The 25,174-nt window shown below is 37.4% G+C and overlaps 1 protein-coding gene across 2 annotated transcripts in view; it reads left to right on the top strand.

Moving 5' to 3' along the window:
* Positions 1 to 14,390: 14,390 nt before the first annotated feature.
* Positions 14,391 to 25,174, top strand: part of pcsk2 (proprotein convertase subtilisin/kexin type 2) — a 31,774-nt gene continuing 20,990 nt past the window's right edge. Inside the window, exons 1-5 of one of the 2 annotated variants that reach the window (XM_011484412.3) lie at positions 14,391 to 14,515; positions 14,700 to 14,954; positions 16,599 to 16,703; positions 23,480 to 23,593; positions 24,030 to 24,138. In XM_011484412.3, coding sequence (XP_011482714.3) covers positions 14,468 to 14,515; positions 14,700 to 14,954; positions 16,599 to 16,703; positions 23,480 to 23,593; positions 24,030 to 24,138 — 631 coding nt within the window. In that variant the 5' untranslated portion in view covers positions 14,391 to 14,467. Of the gene's footprint in view, positions 14,581 to 14,699; positions 14,955 to 16,598; positions 16,704 to 23,479; positions 23,594 to 24,029; positions 24,139 to 25,174 lie in introns of both variants that reach the window. The other variant, XM_011484413.4, reaches the window with a different exon arrangement.

Raw genomic sequence — 25,174 nt, 5'->3', positions numbered from 1 at the left:
CTTGACCCCAGAAGAGCCGATTTAAAAAAAGGAATGGGGGATTTAAAATTGCTACTCCATCTTTTTTGAACAGATTTGAGCACGTTCTTCCACATTACTGATTGAGAAATTGGAACTAACGTGTCCACCATCGACTTAAATCATTAACCTAAGTTAAATGCATTCAGATGTTTGATGATCAGTCAGGTAATACTTACAAATAGGATCACATATATTGTCATATTTTATAATAAAAAAATGTAGGAAATACAGTCAAGTCAGCTTTGAATTTCTTGTTTTCACAATTCACAGAAAATCTTTTTCACTTTAAGAAATCAGAATGACACAAAGAATACTTTTTTCCCCCAGAAATAAAAGACTTATATGTGGGACTGTATGTGACTGACAGTTCATTTATTGTCATGACAACCAATTATAAAAGCAGCATGCCTAAGAGATTTTTTTTTGCCAAATAAATAAATTAACAATGTTCATACATGTATGCAGATTTTTTTTTTGAACTGCAGGGGTGTGCATTTTTTATTTGTTTACAGTGGGGCAAAAAAGTATTTAGTCAGTGAACATGTCTTTGTTGGAAGAAATTACTTACACCAATTGTGCAAGTTATCCCACTTTAAAAGATGAGAGAGGCCTGTAATTGTCATCATAGCTATACCTCAACTACAAGAGACAAAATGAGAAAACAAAAATCCAGAAAACCACCTTTTTAGAATTTCAAAGATTTTTTTTGTAAATTATGGTGGAAAATAAGTATTTGGTCAATTAATAAAATTTTAACTCAATACTTTGTTATATACCCTTTGTTGGTGATGACAGCAGTCAAACGTTTTCAGTAAGTCTTCACAAGGTTTTCACAACCTGTTGCCGGTATTTTGGTCCATTCCTCCTTGCAGATCTCCTCTAGAGCAGTGATGTTTCGGGGCTGTCGATGGGCAACACGAACTTTCAATTCTTTCCAAAGATCATCAATGGGGTTAAGATCTGGAGACTGTCTAGGCCACTCCAGGACTTTTAACTGCTTCTTATAAAGCCACTCCTTCATTACCCAGGCAGTGTGTTTGGGATCGTTGTCATGCTGAAAGACCCAGCCACGTTTCATCTTCAATATCTTTGCTGATGGAAGGAGGTTTTCACTCAAAATCTGACGATACACGGCCCCATTCATACTTTCCTTTACACAGATCAGTCGTTTTGGTCACTTCCTGAAAAACAGCCCCAAAGCATGATGTTTCCACCCCCATGTTTTACAGTTGGTAGGACTTAATTCAAAGAGTAATGCCAGGGTTCAATTAAAAAACAATGGCTTACGCCCCCCCCCCCCCCCCCCCCCCACACACACACACTCACACACTCACATATATGTATAATAAAATGTCAAATTTCACCTTTTATTATGTTGCATACTGATTATTATTAACAAAAGTATGTCAGTTTATTTCAAGGAACTAATGCAGCGTTTACAGAGCTTTTCCCTGATGGAAAATGAATGTGTTGCTCCAACTGCAACATATAAATTAGTTTCAAACAAAGATGCATTAAAACACTAACATGTATTGAAAAATGTCATCTGCTTTATCTATTGTTTTTTTTTTTAGCATAAAACTTTTTTCTAAATTTTGCACTTTTATGTGGTTGTTACCCTAATTTTTCCAGTAGAAGTTATAAAAATGAGTCTAAAATTTCACCAACAACTGATATAATTTTACATATGTCTGGATGTATGGTATTTTTGACTGAAACATTGTATTTGCGTGTCTCAACTGTGGATTGTCAAAAAAACAGTGTCTCCAAAACAAATGGACTTGATTTTTGTTCATCATATTAAATTCTTCCCTTCTCTAAAGTCTGAACAGGTACGCCGGGTGTCCAGGAAAGACTTAAGCTGTTTAAACCAGGTTTGTTAAGTCTAACAGGCCTTGTATTGATTGCTCTGGGTATGCTCGCAAAACGCCCTGGTAGAATAACCAATGAGTTGCTTATTCAGGATCTCTAAATGCATTCCTTGTACTTTTATTGACCCTCCTGGAGTAGTCACTGCAGCATTTACTGCATGCTGCTCACAGCCTGGTTTTATAACGACATGGTGAATGTGTGAGGAAGGTTTAACAAGAGGAAATGCACATCGTAAACCACACGGATGACCCATTTCAGATGTATTGCTTGTGTTTTGTAAAATCGTGAAGAGGAAATACTTCATATGTATTTTCAAATGCGTCTAGCTGACAAAAATAATAAAAAATAATAAAAACCTATTGAGTGGATTTACCATGAGGGTGCTACGGCGCCTTTCTGATGTACCAGAAAGGAGAATGAATAGACTTAGCACTTGGATGCTGCCAACTGAGCGCAAAGAAAGTGTGACCATTACTGATCCCACACCACATCCAACCATTCTGTTTCTCACATCCGTGCTAAGAAGCTGAGGTGAGGTGTCGAACAACACATTTTCCATGACTGTCAGCTGCAGCTTTCATGTATGCGCTTGCATGTGTGAGGTTTCTTTACGCAGTCAAGATACACAATATTAGAGACGGGAAGTCAATTTGTCCTGGCTATTAGTTTGACTAATTAAAGGTTCATAGCAGAACCTGAAATACTTAAAAGTACCTTGTAGATCAGTAATTTCTTGCAACAAGGACATGTTTACTTTCTGCCCTGAATGAATGAAGGAAAAAAATGTTCATTGTTTGCTCACTTAGTGGTTTATGAAAGTCCATAGGACTATACTGGAAAGAAGCTTGAAAACCTCCAAGATACCAATGCCATTAGCCTTAATGTCCTTTTAAAACGGAAAGAGCAGAGGCAATACACACACAAACACACACGTACACACAAACTGATGCGTATGGTGCTGACGTGATAAATCCTCTTTGTTATCATATTCCACCGAGGTCATTAGGCCTGCCCTGTCAACAAAAACAAATTACAATTTAGTTTATATGGAAAACAAGTACTTTTCAGAAGCTAAAATGTTGATTTTGAGTATTTAGTACTTTATGATAATTTTCTGTGTTAAGATATTCCTGGCTCTGTGGACATAAATGTTTTAATGAATGTTCATGAGAGTCCATATCTTTTTTTAGCTTTTAGAATTGCTAAAATAAATGAAATCCATATAAAAGACTGTATCCTTTCACATAATCTTCATAATTCTTGCCCTCATTTCCACAAAACAATCAACTTTTTACAATTTTTGGTTGAAATCAAAGCAGTTCCTGACTCAAAAAAGACAGGAATTGTTTTAATCTATATTGTCCGGCGTCATATCTGACTAGAGCTCACAGTTACACATCAGATTGGAAATTGCTGACTACATTGAGTGTTTAAAAAGAAATGAAAAAGTTGTAAACGCTGTGACAGTGTGGCTCCGGCTCAGGATGACTGATTGGAAGAAACTAGCTTTAGGTCATTTCTCCAGCGTTCTCCATCATCATCATAAGCGCATACATCTGTTTCAGGCGTTTAATCCTGACATTTTGATGGCACTCAGCTTGATGTAGATAATTAACAATAGTCACGACATCACGAAAAGACGTGAATACATGCTGAGCACAATAACCTATTATTGCTGAGAGAAACTCTCGAGCACTAACTCATCTTTTTCTTTTTTTAGTTTTTCAAAGATAGTTTTAGAGCTGCTGTGAGTTTTATCACACCAGAAACCCTTCAATGTCAAACTTTGGTCTGTTTTACAGCTATTAGTCACATACAATAAAGACTATTTGGTTTAATTACAGTAATCTGGACTGAATTGGATTATAATAATCTGGATTTGTGTTTGTGTTGTGCTTTAAGACAACAATTAGGTTTATAGAAAAATTTGTGAAGTTTGTACCAAAACTAAACAAAACAAAAAAAGGGGAAAAAAAGTGATGAATTGATGAAAATCACGAACAGCCCACTTTGCCGCTCCCCTTTTTTGATATTTACTGTCAATGCTAAATATTTGTTGAGAGTTTTAACAAACAGAAGCCTCATGTGGCCTACCTTGGTTTTTTGCCCGTTTTCTCTTGAAAAGTTATCTTGTGATGACATCAGTATCTCATGATAACAACATCTACCTTTCTATTTTAATCTCATAATAACGACAACATCTATCTCATTATCACGAGATGAGGAGACCAGGCCGTCTACAAGGAATGATGCACGATTGTTTTCTCCCGTGTCTGCTAGCAGACGCAAACTGGGCTAGGGCAGCCCATTCCCCCTACTTAGATTAATACTATATTGTGTCAGTATTGATATACTAAAAACATCATTTTTCTATTATTGCCTTATTATTACCATCCGCTATATGCGCCATAGTGCATGCAACCTACTATAAACATGTTTGAATTAACTTTCAATAACAGTTGCAGGCTCCTAGAAATTAGAAGCTGGGAAAGTATGGTGCACTGGGGTTCTCTCCTCTATTCTCATTTACTTCTCCTCTCCTCTGTTCTTGATCCTTTATTTATCGTTTAGTTCTCCATGCCTTGTTTGGTGCAGTGCGATTTATGTATTGTCTCTATGTCCCAATTTCCCACTCGCCTCCGGGACAGAGGGAGGGATTCTAGATTCCAGGTGGCTCGTCTGTGCTCCTGTACTTGGCCTTGGACCTTGCCTCTCGGGCCCCCAGCCGTCCCCCAGTTCCATCTGGATGAAGCCCATCTGCTCCACTATTCAAACATGTAGTTGTAGAGTTAGATAAGCTAATTCTTCTTTAACATTCCTGGTACATGGCCTGTCCGTCCTGAGATAGGATGCCTTCTCCATGTGTTCTTTTCTTTTTTTTCCTGGAATCTTTTTATTTTTTGGGGGGTTTTCACATACAGAGAAGGAGGGTCTGAGGGAAGGGACGCCCAGTTTAGCTCAGTCTGTTTAGTTTGGTTTACCAATCAGCCATTATATTTTATAACTGATTTTATATTTTGCACAATTAGTGAAGCCAATTGAGAAAAAAAATATTGGGCCAGATAAGTAAAACTGAATTTAATTTGGTGATCACCAATGAAAATCCAATTTCCAGTATTTCGGGTTTAACGGGAAATACAATCTTGTGGTGGTGGATGTTGTTATAACGAGAAAACGGGCAAAAAAAAGACAGAAATTACATCATTACATTTTATAGTTAAAATAGATGGAAATATTATACAGAGTGTGCTTTAAGAAACTTTGATAAACTCTGGGTTTTGTGGAACCCAATGACTCAGTGCTACAACTTTAAAATTGTAAAATATAATTGTCCTAATTAATCCCCCAAGAGACAAATGCAAAGTTGCACCAGCACAAAAGATGTATTGCATATTTGGGGGGTTTTCACATACAGAGAAGGAGGGTCTGAGGGAAGGGACGCCCAGTTTAGCTCAGTCTGTTTAGTTTGGTTTACCAATCAGCCATTATATTTTATAACTGATTTTATATTTTGCACAATTAGTGAAGCCAATTGAGAAAAAAAATATTGGGCCAGATAAGTAAAACTGAATTTAATTTGGTGATCACCAATGAAAATCCAATTTCCAGTATTTCGGGTTTAACGGGAAATACAATCTTGTGGTGGTAGATGTTGTTATAACGAGAAAACGGGCAAAAAAAAGACAGAAATTACATCATTACATTTTATAGTTAAAATAGATGGAAATATTATACAGAGTGTGCTTTAAGAAACTTTGATAAACTCTGGGTTTTGTGGAACCCAATGACTCAGTGCTACAACTTTAAAATTGTAAAATATAATTGTCCTAATTAATCCCCCAAGAGACAAATGCAAAGTTGCACCAGCACAAAAGATGTATTGCATATTCAGTCAAATTTTGAAAGGTGCCATTTCCTTTTAAAGTCACATGGAGTCTGTTGATTAATCCAACCAGAATGAATATTTACTCCAATCTTTCTCAACCATGATTCATCAAGAAGGTTAATTTACATGCCCTTTATTCCCTCCAAGGTGATGCATTCATTAGGAAGATCCGAATACTTGCCTCAAAGGAAGTACCCTGGCTAATACACAGAGAGAAATAATTATTGTGATTATGCATAATCTGTGCTCTCACGGTTGTTTTTCTTCTCAATTAAGATAAATTTTTATTTGGGATATGCACTGAATATAAAAAGCAGGTGGCAGTTCTTGCTACATCTACATGTTTCCCAGAAAAAATCAGTGGGAGTGGGACCCTGCAGCAGGGAACAGCTGTATTGTTTTTGCACTCCACTGGTTATAAAACACATTTTCCTTCATATTAATATCAAAGTTGGCAGAAATGCACTGTGTTGTTCAATTTCTGTGGAGATGAATAGAGATGTAAGTAAAAAAAGTAAACTAGGCTACCAGATCTCCTGAAAAAAAGCAGCTAAAAAACGAGTTATGTTAAAAAAGTATGAGACACTAATAATATATCAAAATATAGTTTTCATTTGAACCATGTTCATTAAGCCTTTGTGACATTAAACACTTGAAGGAAATATGTTCTATTATTAGTCAATGCCCTATTTTTATTGTCCTTTAAAGACTAATATCTGTTTCATTTTAATCAATTAATTTCCCTTTTTAAATTGATAAAGTAATTGCATTGGCAAACATCATGTTTGCTATGTACTTTATGTTACTAATTAAGTCTTTATTGATATCAGGTAATTATTGAGAAATTGACAAACATGTATGATGTATCATTTGTGTAATTCTATTTTGCTAAACACTGACTCAGTTGTTGGTTCAAGATAGTAATTGAATTATGAAAACTGACTACATAATGAAGAGCAATGAGAGGTCGATATGGGATCTCAGTTTAGGAATGTAAAAAAGAAAGGTGTTGCATAAACTTTCTAGATTTTGATGTTGTTTGACAACATTTTGCACCTTATAGAACAGACTGCTGTTGTAATCCACTTTAAAAGTCTGGCTGTGGCGGACTGCTGTGGGATTAAGATGCTGGGATGTTAATTGTAAAATAAAATACCAGTTCTGATATTGCACTCGCATGCACCAAAGAAGAAAAAAAAAAGTCCATGCACATCAAGCTCAGAAATTTCTGACCCTATAGAATACCACAGAAACTTTAAAATGAGTATGAGCCAGACATAAAAGATGTTTTTAGGGTCGTAAGGTTTTAAGACCCTGAATGACACTTTCTGACAGAGTAATAAAACATTTCTCTGGAGAGAGGTTGCAAAAAAAAAAAACCCAAAAAAACCATGGAGCTGCATAATTATTTTAAACCATCTCCAATGGTTTCAGCCTTATGGATACCACGTAGAGTGGTGGTGCTCTTAGGTCAATATTTAACAGTTTACTAAAATACTTTTTTAAAAACCAGGGTGGCAAAACTAAATGGCTACATCAAGCTCTAAATTGGCCATTACATCCTAGTTTCCATAAATGTTTGCTTGTCTCCTCAAAACCACAATTGAGGCCAGTACACTGTAAAACAAAACACAACGTTTCAACATAAAAACATGAGTTAAAGGGCTGCCTTAAAATTTTAAGTCAAGTACAATCTTGACTTAACCCTTGTGCTATCTTAGATGACCCCACCCTTCCATTGACATGTTCTCCCTACCATGACAAAGGTGGATAAAGGTGGAAAGATTTCATGTAATCTATGGACACCAGTGAAGATCACAAATCATTGAAGAAAAAAGGTTCAGCGCACTGTCTAGTGGGTCTAGATGACCCAACTCCCACTGTTAAAGTGCCTAGGATAGCACAAGGGTTAAAATAAAAGTCAAGACTGGATTATCTTAAAATATCTTGTTTAACCAAAGTACTGGCGTTTTATTCATTCATTCATTCATTCATTTTCTATTCCGTTTATCCCTTTGGGCGTCACTGGGATGCCGGAGCCTATCCCGTCCACTTGTGCCCGAAGGCAGGGGACACCCTTGACAGGTCGCCAGTCTGTCGCAGGGTAGAATGTCCACAATCACACACCCATTCACTCTCACACTCACACCTATGGACAATTTAGAGTTGCCAATAAACCTATGAAGCTTGTTTTTGGATGGTGGGAGGAAGCTGGAGATCCAGGAGAGAACCCACACATGCACAGGGAGAACATGCAAACTCCACACAGAAAGGTCCCCATTGATGTTGTGTTTTTTATGTCCCCCAGCCGGGACTTGAACAGGGGGCCTTCTTGCTGTGAGGCAAGAGCGCTAACCACTGCGTCACCGTGCAGCCTGGCGTTTTATTCTGATATAGATATGTAAGTCGTGTAAACGTCTTTTAGTTTTGTCATAACATAAGCACTTTTTCTCAACTCATTTAAAAACTTAAATTGTGTTAAGAAAGGGGTTTCATTGAAGTTAAGTTTCAAATATTATTCAAATATTGTTGAAGATTGTACTTATGTTAAATCAACTGAATGTAAAATCTCATATTAAGAAATGTTATTTCGTTGAGACATATTTGACTTAAATTTTTAATTTACATGAAAAACATGACCAAGAGCGTGTTCAGTTGAAATACAATACTACATTAAAACAACAAAAAATTAAAAATGCAATTGACATTGTAGAGGAGAAATAATCATAATGTGTTGCACATGTCTCAAGCAACAAATTTTACAAGGACTTTTATTATGTGTTGATTTCTTTATCTAAAAGGTTCTTTTGTAAAGAAAGTATAAAGAAACCGACAGAACACAGACTGAAATATTCAATCTTCAGACGTTCTGCTCAGAAATTTGTAAAAATACCAAATAAACATTTTTCTCATAAATGCAGCTGAACTTAAGAATACAATGAGAAATGACAGCTTTGCCTTGGCTATTCTCCATGATGCAGAGTATCTCAAAATTGTATGGCTTGATAGCTCCAATGTTTAACGTATCTCGTGGAAGCCTGAACTGTCCGACGTGAAGCTGATTCCACGCCAACAGAATGTATGCCCTGTTTTGGCCCCCCAAAAAATTAAATAAAAGGAAAATACTATCTATATAGATGTCCCACTTTGATCAAAAGATGATCAGAGTGAGACTTTACTTCCACCATCAAGAATATGTGTCAGGTGATGTCCCACCCTTTATTTTTTATGGTTTTTACTGTCTTGCAGGCTTCATGACTTTGTTTCAACTGATTTTTGATGAGCCAATAATAAAAATGGGAAGCCTGCTGCATCTTCACACTTGCATGGTTTAATTTGATCTCCCCAGGTGAAAAAGGCTTTCATTTGGAATTGTTAACATGAAAAAGATGGTGCTGCAAAATAATGAGTTTTTAGTCCTTGAGAAATCTTTTTTTTCAAATTAATAAAACCTACTCTCACTTTTGTAATGGGCTCCTAATAGACAAAAGAGGACATCATGTAAGCATCCCTTCAATATTCCGAGAGATTCAATATTAGATAATTTTACATGAGGCATCTCTGAAATTAACAAAAAGACACAGTTAAACACTTTTAACCTTTTAACTTTTGTTAGGATGAAACTAAACAGAATTTGGTTATAAATTATTATAAATTACCTCTGAAATCTCCAACAATGTATTTTTTTCTTATTGTTAATCCCACCCTCAAGTTGGGAAAACTTGTGCAGAATGTGTCTCCTTGATTGCAGCAGAATGTGTAGAAAACTATGTGCCTTAAAAACACATGTTGACAGGAACAACAGGCTGAAACTCATTTTAGATTTTGTCTATAGTAGCAGTAATAAATTATTTTCTATAATTTCTGTACAAGTTCATTTTAACTTATACACACACACACACACACACACACACACACACACACACACACACACACACACACACACACACACACACACACACACACACACACACACACACACACACACACACACACACACACACACACACACACACACACACACACACACACACACACACACACACACACACACACACAAATAAATATATTAAAATTTATAATATTATATATTTTTTTATTTTTTATTTTATTAGGACAGTTGCAATTAAAAACTAGAATACTAGGTTATAACAAAATTGCAAGAGACCCAAGATGGTGAAACAAAAATGCAAAAAACCTGGCTTGTGGCAGAAAATAAATTGATTAAAAAATTAACAAGAACATACTTAGAGACTCGTGAAGGGAGAGAACAGGAAAAAAGAAAAGAAAAAAAAAAAGCAACAGAGCAGAAGACCAAACAACAACAGACTGAAAAACCTGACACTTAATTATCCTGAGGATGATTGACTGCAATAGAAACAGCTGTGTATGATTGAAAACCTGAACCTGGTGTGACTGACAGAGGGGAAAACCTGAAAACAATACGACAAGAATAAAAAAAAAAAAACATCAAACACAGCAAATATTAGGCTATCCTCACAATAATGTTTATGTAAAATTAATTTGGTTGTATTTTTTTGTTAAAAACATTACATCTAATTAACCTTTGAATGAGTGGATGCACTGCTTGATTTATCACAGTCTGAGCATTTATTATACCAGTACTGTTGGACTGGATGTCTTCCTGGAAAATAAGGTGCTAACGTAATGAGGTTAAATGACAAAAATAGTTTTCTTTTTTTTTTTTTGTTTTTTTTTTTTTTTTTAACTTGTCCTGTCCAACAGCTAGGCAAACAGATGAGAGCTGAGGGCCTCTTGTGTTGGACATATTTTATTTTAACAAGAGGGGTTATTCATCTTCAGACAAACCAAAGGTATGTCTGAATAAACCCCTTTTGTAATTGAGGCCAAACTTTATTAATTTCAATCATGTTTGAAAATCTTTGGTGTTGGACCGGACGGAAAAGGAAAGAGGGGAAGAAGAGAGAGGGACGTTAGAGAGAGGGGGGGGTAGGAGGGTGATAATAGGAGGGGAAGGGGGGTAAGACCATGAAGCAGCAGAGAGCAGACAGGTTTACTGGTTGTTTATCGTTACGGTACGGTTCAAATGTAGTACAAAAAGGGCGGGGCCTGTTCACACACACTCAAATATTATCAACACACCTGCTAGCCGCAAAAATGTCCACATGTCAACATGCACACAAAACAGATAGTGTTCACGAACGCATACCTATGCCTTTAAACCAACTAGTGTGAAATCTTTCATTCATTCAATCATGCAAACTATTAGTGCAAAGGTGGGCTAACACCTGTGCTCAGGTGAGTGTATATGTTCTTCTAAAATGGATGGTGGAATGTGAAAAGAAGGAGGAGGAGCAAAAATAGTTTTCAATTTTACAAAGAAAAACAGCAGATTAGAATTTGGAAATTCCGAGCTTTCACGTTATGGAAAGCTCTTTAGCTTAAAACAACATGAAAAACAAAGTGCTGTATGTTTCCATGGTCTCTTCCTGGGTTTATTTAATTTCAACAGTGACAGCATGAAAGGATCAATGTCTTTTTTCTTCTCTCTTGTCTAAAGGTTAGAAGCAAAGGCTCCAACAGCTGTGTCATGTTTTCGTTATCAGTATGATTCATTCTTCTGTGTGTGCGCACACGTGAGTCTATCTTTTTCTTTTCTTTTTTTATTATCTGCTGGGTATCAGCTTGTACCTGCAGGTCTAATCTAACTTGCTCTCTGTGAAGTACTGACAAGCAGCCTACATTTACTGCAGCCACAGGCAAATATGAAACATTGAAGAGCAGTGGTTTTCTGCTCCTCCTCTAACAGGGCTGCAGACAACTCTGTGCATTCAAATGCTTCATTCAGTGTAAACACTGAAGTTTGCCCTGATGATACAATGTTTTTGACATGTAGAAGGAATTACTGTAAGGAAACCTTTGCACCATCAGCCTTTATCTGGGCTAAATTCTAGAATTGTTACTAGTAGAAATGTAAAAAAAGGTAGACAAGTTTGTAATATAATGAATACAGTTCTATTTAAAATAAATAGTCTTTCATATGGTGCTGCCAAGTCATTTTTAGTTTAACTTTGTATAACTAATCTAAAACACAAATTATTAATAAGCTTAAATGCTCAAGTGGCATTTCCATCATGTCAAAGCAAACAACTTGTGTCTCTGGAAACTACAGGGAGGGTTGTGCTTGTTACTTCACACAGCAGGAGAACTTTAAAATCCCACTCCGATCATCTTTTGATCTATTTTAAAATCGTTCCCAGTGGTCTTTTCTTTTTGACTTATAGCCAAAATCTAAAAACCTGTCTAGGCCATAGTTTTTGCAGAGCGTCAGCTTTTCATTTGAAATTTGGCTCTGAGTTGTTGGCACGGAGCAACCCCGCTCCTCTTGCCCTCCCTGTTCCCTGAGTTTTACACACTCTCCACCTATCTTACATCCCCTCAGAACCCCAAGCTAGCATTAGCTGTGCAACAGAAACGGGGAACAAAGTTGGAGCTATTCAGCCATACAGTTCTGAGCAAGATGTGAGCTCGGGCAAAGAAAACGAAGGCGTGCATGAATCCAGTCGTCTACAAATAGATGGATTAGAATTAAGCAGAGCAGGGAGCTTGTGGCCCGCCCATTGTATTTTTTACAGAACAAATATGGATGCATTTTTCTCATCTGCTCCTGACTGACAACAATTTGATCAAAGAAACACCAAAAAAAAAGCAATTTCTAATCTTATTTTCTTTCTATATATCCTCCATCATTAAAAAATGCCACAAGGACTTGTATAAACACCATCTCAGTGGGTCTTCAAAGACATTCATATTTGTGTTTTCCACAAAACTATAACCAAAAGACAAAAAGGAATGCATATATTTTACTGAAATACACAATACAGAAGATATTATACACAATAATACAACTGTTTAAGTGTTTGTGAGCTGCAGGAAAGTGTTTTGCCGTGATGAAAAAGGCAAGGAGACTGCTTTGCCTGAGCTAAACAAATAATCTTGGGGCTGCTGAGTGGCAGGAGTGTGGGAGGAGGTCTGCAGGGAGCCTGGAAACAGTGATTAGTAAAGTGCATCCATTTATAGAAAATGTGTCTTCATTATTTTTCCAAGACATTGGTGAAAATGGATCCCTACGCTGCTGGGCTCTTCTGTTAACACACATTTCAGATTTTAACAAACGTATGGCAGCGTAACCTAAGGGCAGCAGCTTAATATCTTTTTAAGGACGCTTCCAGATAGCAAAATTGAACGTTTTCAAATGTGACCGCAACTAATAAACATGTAATTTTGAGAAGGTATATTCTATTTAATTTTTTCCTTTAAACCAAGGGAGACAAGCAATTCAAGTTGTTTTTAGTCTACAATTTTTGTGCTCATATCAGTTTAGTGAACAATGTGGTAGACAAGGTTTTTCAAAGATTTTTTCCAAAATAAAGAGAATAAAATATAAAAATGATAAAAAATTATAAAAAAAAGAATAAGGGAAGAAACTCTAAAAGGTATCTTTATTCAGATTAATGAGCTTTAGGATTAGTTACTTTAAGCTTTACCTGAAATGTGTATAGCTTAGTACAAGGGTGGGCAAAACCCCAGGGAATTTATTATCCGACGATCTGAAGATTGCAAACTCCATATTTTAGTTTAAGAAAATGTATAAATTTAAAATATATCAAAAATACCTTCTGGACTGAGAGACTGTGGTGGTTGTGAGGTAATTGTTTTTTCTTTTCTTATTTAAGGTTCTGTCAATTTGTAGGTAAATGTGATGTTTGTACTCAGGGTTGGGGAAATAAGCCTTGGCTTCACCCAACACCTTTTTCGGTTAATTTTGTTCAACGTTTGTGTTTTTTTCAATGTTTATGTCGACATTGTTCAGTGTTAATGCTTGTGTTTTTAAGTTTGTGTGTTTAACATAACCAAAATAAATGTCTCTAAAAACAAATATGTGGCCCGCCATGTTTTTAACCTGGCCCGCCAAACTGGAATGAATCACACTGATAATCCTTATTAATGTTTTGTTTTCCTGTAGTTTGGGGGTCTACCCATAGAAATGTGCACCCATTCGAATAAAATGACTTTTGTCTGGGTGCAGAAAGATATTCTGCATTCATGTGGTGTTGGAAGATTTGTTGATTTTACGTTCGTGTGCGTTTTCCGAGTTGGAAAATCATTTTCCGATCTTTACAACACCACATAACTGCAGCATTTCTCTAAGTTTGCATTTTTTCCTGACAGACATAGACCTATTTATGCAATTAGCAATACAATGAGCTTATTTTAAGCAATTTTAAGCTTTATATATGTCCTCCATCTTGCTACAAAAACATGTTGGAAACACCAAAAACACATTTTTCATCGGAGTGGGTCTCTAAAGAAGCAAGGAAGTGCTTTTGCTTCCACTGTTCATCCTCCCATCCATTAAAGAATAGGTTTAACATATACGTAAAATAGAAACCTATAAGCTGAAAACTGATATTAGCAGCATGGCTATGAGAGGGAGAACACAAAAATGGTGGAATGCCTCAGAAAATGCAACAAATGGCATTTTTTCAGATCAATTCATTTCTTTTTAACCCTGAGGAATTCTCCAAGGTGATAAACAAGTAAGTGACACTGAAGGAAAGAAAAGCCACGGTTTCCATTCGCCTGAGCTCATTGGTACAATGTCACGTGCAAGACGCCTGAGCGAAGGGGGCAGATAAATTACACATGAGAGGAGCAAGAGGAGGAGGAGAGACAGAAAAGCTAAGGATGCAGGTTAGATCCAAAGCGCACGGCCATCCCCACTCCCAGCACTCGACAGGGAGAGCATCTGTGCCGTGGTAAAACTAAACTTCCACTGGTGTCATCAGCTGACGATGCGTTAATCCGACCCTCCACATCCTCCTTTTCTTCTCCCTCCTACTCCTCCTCCTCCCCCTCCTCTTCCTCCCACCTCCAGCGAGGAGCATCCGGCACACTGATTTCACTCCGACGAACGGGCAGACAAGAGGACAGACGCAAGCCAGGCACGATGCACGGATCTCCCCGTCATGGGACAGCTGTGGGGGTTCTAGTGCTTTTGAACGCTCTGCTGTTTGCAACGGAGGCTGCAGAAGGAGTCTTGACGGAGCATCTTTTGGTCCAGTTGCACGAGGACGCACAGGACGAGGCGCACCAACTTGCAGCACAACATGGGTTCCAGAGTGCAAGGAAGGTAGGATGCTTGGTTAAATCCGTCATGCAGACGCTTAAGGGAAGACTCAACTTGTCACTTGGCTGAAACAGTCAAGGTGAATTGATTTGTGAATGCACAGGAAAAGGTTCTCAAATTAAAAAAAAACAATCCCCATTTTTATTTGTCTTGGTTTCATTTTTCATTCTTTTAGAGGGCTGGAACCTTCTAATATTTTGCAACACTAGTTAATTATTTGGAAAATGTGGTGAAAAGATGTGACTGGTTTTCAATTGGTTTGACTTGGTTGCACTTTCTCCAAATTTGGTGACGTCATTCCAACTAAAATGCAGGCTCTAGTTATTGGTTAACCTAGGTCTAATGGCTGAATTTCATTAGCCTCACCTTTAGGCTATTTTTCTCCTTCATCATCAGTGCCCTTCAACTCAGGAAACACCTTATTTATAAAATAAAGGTATTTGTAAAAATCGTGGGTGCCATTTTATATTTAACCTCAAATTTCAAGAAAAAAACAGCAGGGGATGCAATTTATTAAACTCAAAGGAAATTATTAAAAACAAAAGATTGCATTTTGTGTTTTTACATATCTCTTTAGCACACAAAGTACACAATGTATTCACTTCTGGCCTCCCTTGAAGATAACCTGAGATGATGCATCTTATTAAACAGCTTGGCAAATCCGGAGCATCCCACACAGCACATCACGGGGCATAACAAGCTGTTTATGACAGACCAATGGAAATAATTCCCTGACAGTGTGTGTTCCTCGTCACATGTCAAAATAACTGTGAGTGAAATTGGCTGGAGCCTTAGTCAGTGAGGCAGAACAGTGAACAGTCCCGCTCTGAATGAGGATTTCCTTTTCTGCATTGTTATTATACATTCACTAAATAATTCAATGATTTGTTTTATATTTTTTCTCCATTTGGATGTCATTCATTTTTGTTGTGCAACATCACCAGATCTTTGATCTTGTTTGCACTGGTTAGTTTCTGACATCTGCCTTCTATGTTATGTAATGGGTGAGAAAATGCCTCTTAATGAGATACACACCATTAAACAATGTTATTTTTAATTATTTTTCTGTTTTATTGCTTAATGAACTAGATTGGGACACCAAACGGGAAACACATGCAAATGTCAACAGGATTAGATCTGGGATCAGCAATTGTTTAATTACCAAAAGAGAGCTCTTTCCTTTTGGTTTCATCGCATTCTCGGTCTTTGCGTGCAACACATGAACTGAAAAGCTGTGAAAAATAGTTATGATATTCATCTTTCTATAAGACTGCCACATTAAATCTGACAGACACATCTGAAAGCATTTATTTTGAGGACTGACCTGCACCCTTGCTGCTACCCAAGCATAAGGACGTCTTTAATCTGTGCTCAGTGCTAGAGGGAATGCTTCGGATGATGCATCTCATTTCCCTGCCAGTGGGATTTATCATAGTTGACTCCAGCACGGTTCCCCCAGTGCCTTAAAAATAAACCTTGTGCGAGTGCTGTGGAATCAGTGCTCTTGTTTCCATTTGGAGCTGACCTTCATTTATGGTTCATTGTATTTGGATTGATGTCCTCCAATTGCTGCTTCTGTGTTACACTGTATTTGTCTCCTCACTCCTGATGCATTTTTTTTCTCTCTCTCTGTTGCTCATCACGCAGCTCCCCTTTGGAGACGGCCTCTTTCACTTCTATCCTCAGGACACTTCAAAGAGGCGAAGCAAACGCAGCGCCCGTATCAAACAATGGCTCCAAAATAACAGAAGGGTAAGCACGAATGCTGAGATGTCTGCGTGTGCCTACAGCAGTAGGACTTCCCACTCAGTTTGCGTGACAGTGGTTATTTTGAGACTGGTATGAATGTGAAAGAAACTGCTTTGATGCTTCTACAGTGGGCTAAAGTCAAGATACAAACATTAAAAGACACACAGGACAAACAAAACACCTGGAAAAGGGATGCCAAAGGGAAACACAAAACCAACTTTTTTGATGTAGCTCAGCTTAAATCACTGTCAAAGGTCTGGAGCCTCGGCAATGGCAAAATCAGTCTTTGGGGTTGCATTGTGTGTATAATTACATCAGTTTCAGCAGCCAGAAAACATGGTCACAACATCACTATAGTAGATGTGCAGAGATAATCTGAAATGTTGCATCGAGTTTGGTTCTCTTTCTTTCTAATCTCAAGAAAAAAATCAACAGTCTCCATGTTGTCAGGGTAGCTCAATGAGCTGCAGAATTTCTAGAATTCAATATTTCTAGCCATGACTTTTCCTCCATAAAAGTCTTTCTTCCATTTTTAGTGTGTTTTATTTTTACCAATTTTTTTAACAAATGTTACAATTTGTCTTTTCCTTTTGGCACTTAGAATTTTGATAAACAAAATTGCACATCTGGCAGTGAAAATATAATTCAAATTATGTCTTTAAATTGGGAAAAAGGAACAAATAGCTGTTAAAAACAGAGTCATCTACAAAGACAAATGACCTTTACTTTTCTAACTTCTCTTCTTGATTGTTTTCTTAATTATTTTTGACTAATTTATTGCAAAGAAGAAAAGAAAGTACATACTATTTCCCTAAGACATGCTTTAATTGGCAAGTAACAATATATAATGTTCTTTTAACCTGTTTTTATTTAAAACATGATATCCCTGTTTCGATTTTTTTCTGTGTTTATCTACATACAGTGCTATAGCGCATTATTGAACTAATCATACATAAGCAGTTATTGCTGCTTGTTTCCAAAAATGTCTGATTATTACTAAAGGCAGGTATTGTATTGGGGGAAATAAAGCAGTTTTGTTGTTGAAGAAGCTACTGAATGAGCACATTTGTGTTCAAACCTGCACAGAAAACCGGTCAATGAAGCAGGTTGTTCCAAACCCTCTTTTGTCTTCTGCAAACTGGAACTCCTTTTTACAGACAATCACCCTCGCACACACCACCCTTCCGCCCCCTGTAATTGTGGTTTCGAGAGGTGCTAATGAAAATAAATGCAAGCCATTCCACAGAGCTAATACTGCTAATGGCAGTGGGTCAACACTGACATGGATAAATTGTTGTTCCGGATGCTGGGTTTAATGTTTCACAAGCTCATTCATATATGACACTGCAGACATAGATGTTTGCATGTGTGGACAATATGAATGTTTGTGTTTTTTATCATTAAATGGAATACTCTGTGTCTAAAAATATTCTGGAAAGAACAAGGAGGAGGTGTAAATTTGGTCATTTACTAAAATTATCTGCTATTTTTTTCTGCAATTTTGGAATTTTATCTAAACCGCATCAAAATAAATTATTTATATTTTAATAAATACCAGTAAAGGAGAAAATGTGAATATCCATTTACCTTCATTTTAAATTTATTTATAGTTTTATATTAATTAAGAACTGATTATAACATCTACATTTTTTAAACTTACTATGTTTTAAAAATTACGATACAATCTTTCTTGTCTAATTTAATATCGCACTCTGCCTAATCCAAGTATAAATATTATGCCACATTTGTGGGTGGGTGGAGGGCTTGAGGATAGGAAAACAAGATGATGTAAAAAAAACAACGTATACACAAAACTATTAAAACAGTGGTCAGGACTTGGTGCCTCGATGGCCCTTTCCATAAAAATGGACTCTAACCATTGGGTCCCCAAGAGCGGTCTAGACACTCTTGGCAGGAAGTCAATGATAGACTTTGTGTCATCTGACCTTCAGCTGTGTGTCTTTGACACTCGGGTGAAGAGAGGAGTAGAGCTTTCTACTGATTTCCATCTGCTGTGGAGTTGGATTCCCTGGTGGAGGTGGATGAACAGACTCATCAGCTCCAAATGAATTTCAGAGTCTGTTCTGATAGCTTCTCAGTTTACTGTCAGAAGGGTCTTTAACATCCATGTCAGGAAACCTAGATCCAGGTGTCGAGGCAGACTGAAGATGTCAGAGGGATTGGCACTCCAAGCAGCATTTAGCTCTGGCAGTTGAAAAGACAAAGCATTTTCTGGCAGAAATCCAGGGAGACGACAGAGAAGTACCAATGGTGGGTTTCAAAGAAATTTTGGCAAACCTTTTGGCAGCTCAAGAGAGGAAAGCAGTTTTCTGCTAGTACTGCCTATAGAGCAGGCGGTGAGATGGTGACCTCAATAGAACAGAGGGTGAAGGAATACTCTGATCTGTTCCTCACTCTCCGGCAAGCCGTCTGTCGAGAGTCTGGGGATCCTAGTGTGAGCCACTCCAGCACCCAAGATGAATCCAGTCGTAAAACCTCTGGGTGGCAGGACGCTGGGGTGGATGAAATCTGCCCTTAGTAACTCAAGTCTTTGCAAGTTATAGTGCTGTCTTGCGCTAGATGGCTGGATGGGTCTGTAGGACTGGCGCATGGGATACCAGGGTTCGATTCTCAGGGGGTACGATGAGCGTCATCCAGTGTGGGTCTTTGGCCAAGAACCGTCATGCAACTGCCTATGGGGTGCCCATGGAACAGTGGTAGGACGGTCGACCTCTGAACGGAAGATTGCAGGTTTGCCCGCCCATACGTCAGAGTATCCTTGCTAGAGACACTGAACCCCACCTTGCCTCTGGTGGAAGGTTGGCGCCATAGTTTGGCAATGGAGAAGGCGAGAGTGTGTGACTGGGCCTTTGAGTTTAAAGCGCTTTTTGACCTTTGAGGAATGTAGAAAAGTGCTATACATATACGCCATTTACCATTTAGCCATATAGCCATAATGGGGCCAAGTCTTCCTGTGCTGGTCCCCAGCCCGGATAAAATACCAGGTTTTGTCAGGAAGGGCACCTGGCTTGAAAAAAACTGCCAAACCACCAGTGCGAATCAGTGAAAGCTGATTTGCAGTGGCGGCCCCTGAAGTGATAGACTGAAAGGTGAACAATAGGGCTGTCTTGGGTAACTTGTCTCTGCTAACATTGTATGATAGACAAGTAAAGTGCCTCTAGCAAACTGGGTCTGGTGCCTCATTAAAAAAGGGAAACCAGAGAGTGTGCTTCAACTACAGCGGGACAACTCAGTCTTTCTGAGAAAGTTTACCCCAAAGGTACAGGATAAATTGGCCAATAAAGGAGCCTCTAATTTAAAAAGAAAAGCACATTTTATGTCTCAGTTGTAGAACAGTGGATCAGCGAAAATGAATAAATCAAAAACAGCTGTGACAATTACCAACCAAGTCTGAGCCATCAAAGAAAAGTGAAGTTAAGCAACTTAATTATAACAACCTGAACAAAATGTAACAAAATACAATATTAGGTAAATAGAGTGAAGCCATAATAATGAATAGATTTTTTTTATAAATAATGCCAAAAAATAACATTATAGGAACTTATGTTTTGGTGAGTTGAATGGCGAAGTCACAATAACCTTTGAACAACCACATTTTAATCTGAAAAGTTACTAATATTTCCTGACTTCTTAGAACTCAAACAGCTCATCTGCAAGTTGATCAACACTTTGATTTTTCTGTCCAAAAATAAACTTTAGATAAGCGATGTTCTACACAACATTTTAGATAAATCATAATGATCTCTTGGATATTGGAAGTATTAGTTTGACAACTCAAAACTAAAGTGCTGATATTTGTTAGTGCTGTGCTAAAACCATAAAGATTTCAGTTAGTGTAATGTTTCATGTAGGAGAACCATCCAGATACATTTCATCAATATAAGAATTAATCCAAGACCTTTATTTTGGAGGGAAAAACAGTATAACAATTAAATGAGACAAATTTAAAAATTTATGATAAACATGTTATAAACATTTTGCAGCAATTGTATTGTACTAGATAAATTAATATTTCTAAAATGACTTTTGAAAGTACACCTTCTTTCATCATTGCTTCTTCGTGTCCTTCTTTACGCTATCTTGAACCAGTCTGGCCCTCTTCTCCTACTGTGCAGCCAAGATGTCTGACCAATCACACATCTGTGCCTTTATCCAATCATCCATCTAACCATCCATCCATTCCTACTCTTCATTTTTTACCAGACAAATACAATTTGAAAGCTACTTGCAGCATAAATGGGAGTGGAAAAAAAAAGGAGGAAAGTGGAAAATTCAATAGTTGGCTGTGAACAAGCGGTTTTCATGTGACCCCGAAAGACAAGCATGTAAGAGGCAGGAGGAAAATGAAGGCTAAAAGAGGGGAGAGGCAGTGCAGGGCTTTGATTTAAGATGAAATGAGGCATTGTGAGCAGGCGTTCTGTGAGGCTAAACAGTGACAGTGGTCTATGGGCATTGTAAGATTTAGTGAGTGGGCAGTGTGACACATCATCTCAAGGGAAATAAATGCTCTTTTACCAACTGATAGAACAAATTGAAAGATGAGGAGAAGGGAAAAAAATCAGAAGTGATACAAAATATTCTAAATGCAATCATATTTTTATGGTGCTGGAAAACACTGTCAAAATACTATATTTACTTAATTTCAACTCACAAGTTCACGATTTTATTCATCTGAATATTCAATTGATTCAGTTACATATATTTTTCAATAATAGTAATCAGTAATCAGAATTGAACAAGAGATTTATTTTGTAAAATTAGGAATTATTGTATTAATAACTTAGAAGCTAATTCAAAGATTTGATTAATGATACTGAAAAAATCAATTCAAATTTAATGAAATATTGTTTTTTTTTTTATCTACTCCTTATAAATGAGCAACAGTGTAATTTACAGTATTTTCTGGCAGGTTTCCCTCAGCACAGCAGTGCTGTGACATCAACACTGGCATACTGATTTATAGTCTCACTGTGAGCTGCTTTTGATTGCTTAAAGTACCGTAAAAGTGAAATCTAAACGAATAGGCTTCGGCTATATTTGAAGGACACCTTAAGTGCTGCTCTGCTTGTATTGGAAGAGGTAAACACACCAAGCAAAGCCTGCTCTCTGAGACACATTACAGTCAGTTTGGGGGAGGTAAATGTAAAAGGAGCACTTAGATACGTTTTTTCAGTGTATGGCTTTGAACTGTGAAAAGACGTTTTGTCTCATTGATAGTGTCTGCTTTTAAAAGACAATGGCTTTATCAGAGTTTCCCTTTATGACTTGTTAGTTGTGTCAGTGATTCCTTTTTTACAGTACATTTACCTGTAAAATGAACAGGTCAACCTGCAGGAAGCGTGAAAAAGACCTTTACATAAATTGTAAAACCTTGACATCAAGAAAAAGGTTAATACATTTTAATCTGCAAGTTCACCTTGGGCTTGCAATTCTCCTCACACTCTGAAAACTGAAAAGAATTGAAAGCCCATTACAGTGTAATGGATTAAGTGACTTCTTTTTTCCTTTCCCACTCTTAACCTCTTCATATTTTCAAAACTATGCAAAGGCGTTTGTTTTATATAATACAAAAAAGCCACATTGGAAATTGGATAGAATCTGACGCCAGAGTAGCTGAATTGGCCAGCTACTTTATGTTACTCTTATTATTTCCTCTGCCATGAAAAAAAAAAAAAGTTTTTAATGTTTCTAGCTCTTTGTAATAATATCCTAAATTGTATAAAACATATCAACTGACATAATTTATTCCCTCTTTTTCAGAAGGCTGCATTGTTATTGTGGCATAATTCAATGAGTGCAAAGCACAGCTGTTCATTTACCTGTTTTATGTTTTTTCTCCCCTAATGAGTCAGGGAAACGGTTTATGAATTAAAAATGCTGAGGGCTTTTAAGGAAGTGGAAAACAAAGCTGTGGCTTTTGTGGCTGGCTAGTTTAAAAGAAATTGCAGCTTTGATCACTCCTAGAGGAAAAAAGATGGTTCCTTTAAAGATCCACTCCATTCATCTTTTCATCTATTGTAAAAGCTTTCCTAGTGGTCTTTTGATCATGATTATGTCGTTTTTAGGCAAAATCAAAAAATCAGTGTTGTTTTTAAGAAGGTTTTTAAGACGTTTCTGTAGAGTGGCAGGAGTTTATTCTTAATTCGCTTGGTGTGCGGGACTGTTGGCGGGGACTAGGTCCAGCCATACTTCCTGAGATCCATCTGTTTACACTCTCTCCCGCTAGCTTAAAGCTCCCAATACCCTCAACCTATCATTATCGATGCAACAAAAATGGCGAGCAATATTGGAGCTATCAAGGAAAACAAAGACGTACTCGGATCTAGTCTTCTACTGGTGGATGTACCAGAATGGAGCTTGCGACTTGCCGTAGTAGCTTCTACGTCACGCCTACAAGCTTTTTCAAACAACATTTTTGCATCTGCTCATGATTCACAATAATTCAAATAAAGAATCACTCATAAATGCAATTTTAAGTTTAATTATCTTTAAAATGCTACGAGAACATGTCAAAAACACGAATTTCATCAGAGTGGGTCTTTAAATAAAATAAAGATCTTTTTATTATGAATTTTGTGCAAACAGCCATACATCTCAACTAACCAACAGCTAATCCTGCTTTGTTTTATCCATAAATGCGCTAGCATTTTGTCTTTATGAAATTTTTGCAGCATTTCTGAAATTAAATCAAAGTATTTCTTGGATCTACAATATGTTCTCTTTGAACTGACGTCAACCTGTCTGCTTCCTCTACCCAGGTAAAGAATGTCATCGAACAAGAAGGTTTCCGTCGTCAGAAGCGAGGCTACCGAAATATTAATGACATAGAAGTCAACATGAGTGACCCTCTATTCACCAAGCAGTGGTATCTGGTGGGTAATCAGTGAGCAAGCTGTCTGCAAGCTGCATGACCTTTTGCACCAACCCACATTCTTCCTGCTTGATTGCACAGAAGTCAGGCTCTTTTCCACATTACTTTCAGAATAAACCTTGTTTTTCATTCTTAAACAAGCCTGGCCGATTCCTAGACATCGCATCTTTGCTTTCCAAGTATCCCCTGTCTTGTTTACCTTAAATTGGAAGGTGGCCTTTTAGGAAGCTTATCTGAATTCATTTTAGGCGTCAACTGAATATTTTAGTGACATTTTCTTTCATTTCACATAACCTTTATCCTTCCATATCAGACAGCCTTATGCATAGCTTCCCCCTCCCACACATGGACATTTTCTTCAGATTGACTAAGATCCTAATAGGTCTCACCTGGGTGCCATGAGTCATGAGTTTTCTCCATATTGTCTCTGTGATTAGATAAACACCGGCCAGGCCGATGGGACCCCTGGGCTGGATCTTAATGTGGCTGAAGCTTGGCAGCTTGGTTACACAGGCAAGGGAGTTACTATTGCAATCATGGATGATGGTGAGTGGAGATTAGTTGTTACTTTAACTGCCCTGAAGAGCTTAAACACTTGTGCAAACTGTTCACCTTTTAAATTACTTTAAGTAACAAAGCAAGTAATCACATGCTTTTTGGATGCATAAACCAACTGACATGTTAAATTGTTTTAAAAATGTGCAGACATTCCACCAAGCCTTTTATTTCTTTTTCTTTTTTTTTTGCTTAACTTTGAAAAGAAAAATATACTTCATGGTTTAGATGTTTGCTCCTTCCCAGGAGGCCAAATATTGATGCGATAAGCAATATTGTAATAAGTCAAATAAAAGTCATTAAAGGATGCATTAAAAGATTCATAGTATGATGAGTATTGTCACATTTAGATATTGTTGTTTGGAATTTTATTACCCTATTTTCCGTACTAGGGCACACCAGATTCAAAGGCCTACGGCCAATGAGTGGTCTATTTTCAAACGTATATCATAAAAAGGTTGCACTGAACTAAAAGGGGCATTAATGGAGACAGAAGAGTCAGAGAGAAGTCATTCAGACTTCATTAACTGCATTCACAGTGAGTCTAGACTCTAGAACTTATTTACACATCTAACAGCCATGTTAGAGTATTCACAATACCTGTAACAACACCCAGCTTTGTTTGCAACACGCAAACAAACAAATAGATTGATACAGCTAAAACAAATGTTACTGTGACTGCGTTAACTCCCATCCCTGTTAGTAACTCATAATTAAAACACAGTCCAACGCCGCTACAAATGAGCTGCTTCGGTGCATTTACAATGACACCCAACCTTGTTTGAACCTGTAAAAAGAACAAATTGATACAGCCAAAACTAACGCTACTGTGACTACTCTAACTCCCAACCATGTTAGTAACATGTAAAAAAAACACAGTCCGACACTGCTACATGTTAGCCGTGTTCGAATGTTCACAACATCCAACCAAAAACTGTGACAGAGCCCTGTGTACCTCTCAAAATCGCTTCACTGCCAGTAAGCACAACCAGAATTGATCTATAGCCTATAGAGAGAGCAAAATGCA

This window comes from Oryzias latipes, chromosome 15 (genome assembly GCF_053564925.1).
Source record: "Oryzias latipes strain Hd-rR chromosome 15, Olatipes_Hd-rR_3.1".
In the NCBI taxonomy this organism is placed as follows: Eukaryota; Metazoa; Chordata; class Actinopteri; order Beloniformes; family Adrianichthyidae; genus Oryzias; species Oryzias latipes.
This window is presented reverse-complemented; position numbering and strand designations above follow the sequence as displayed.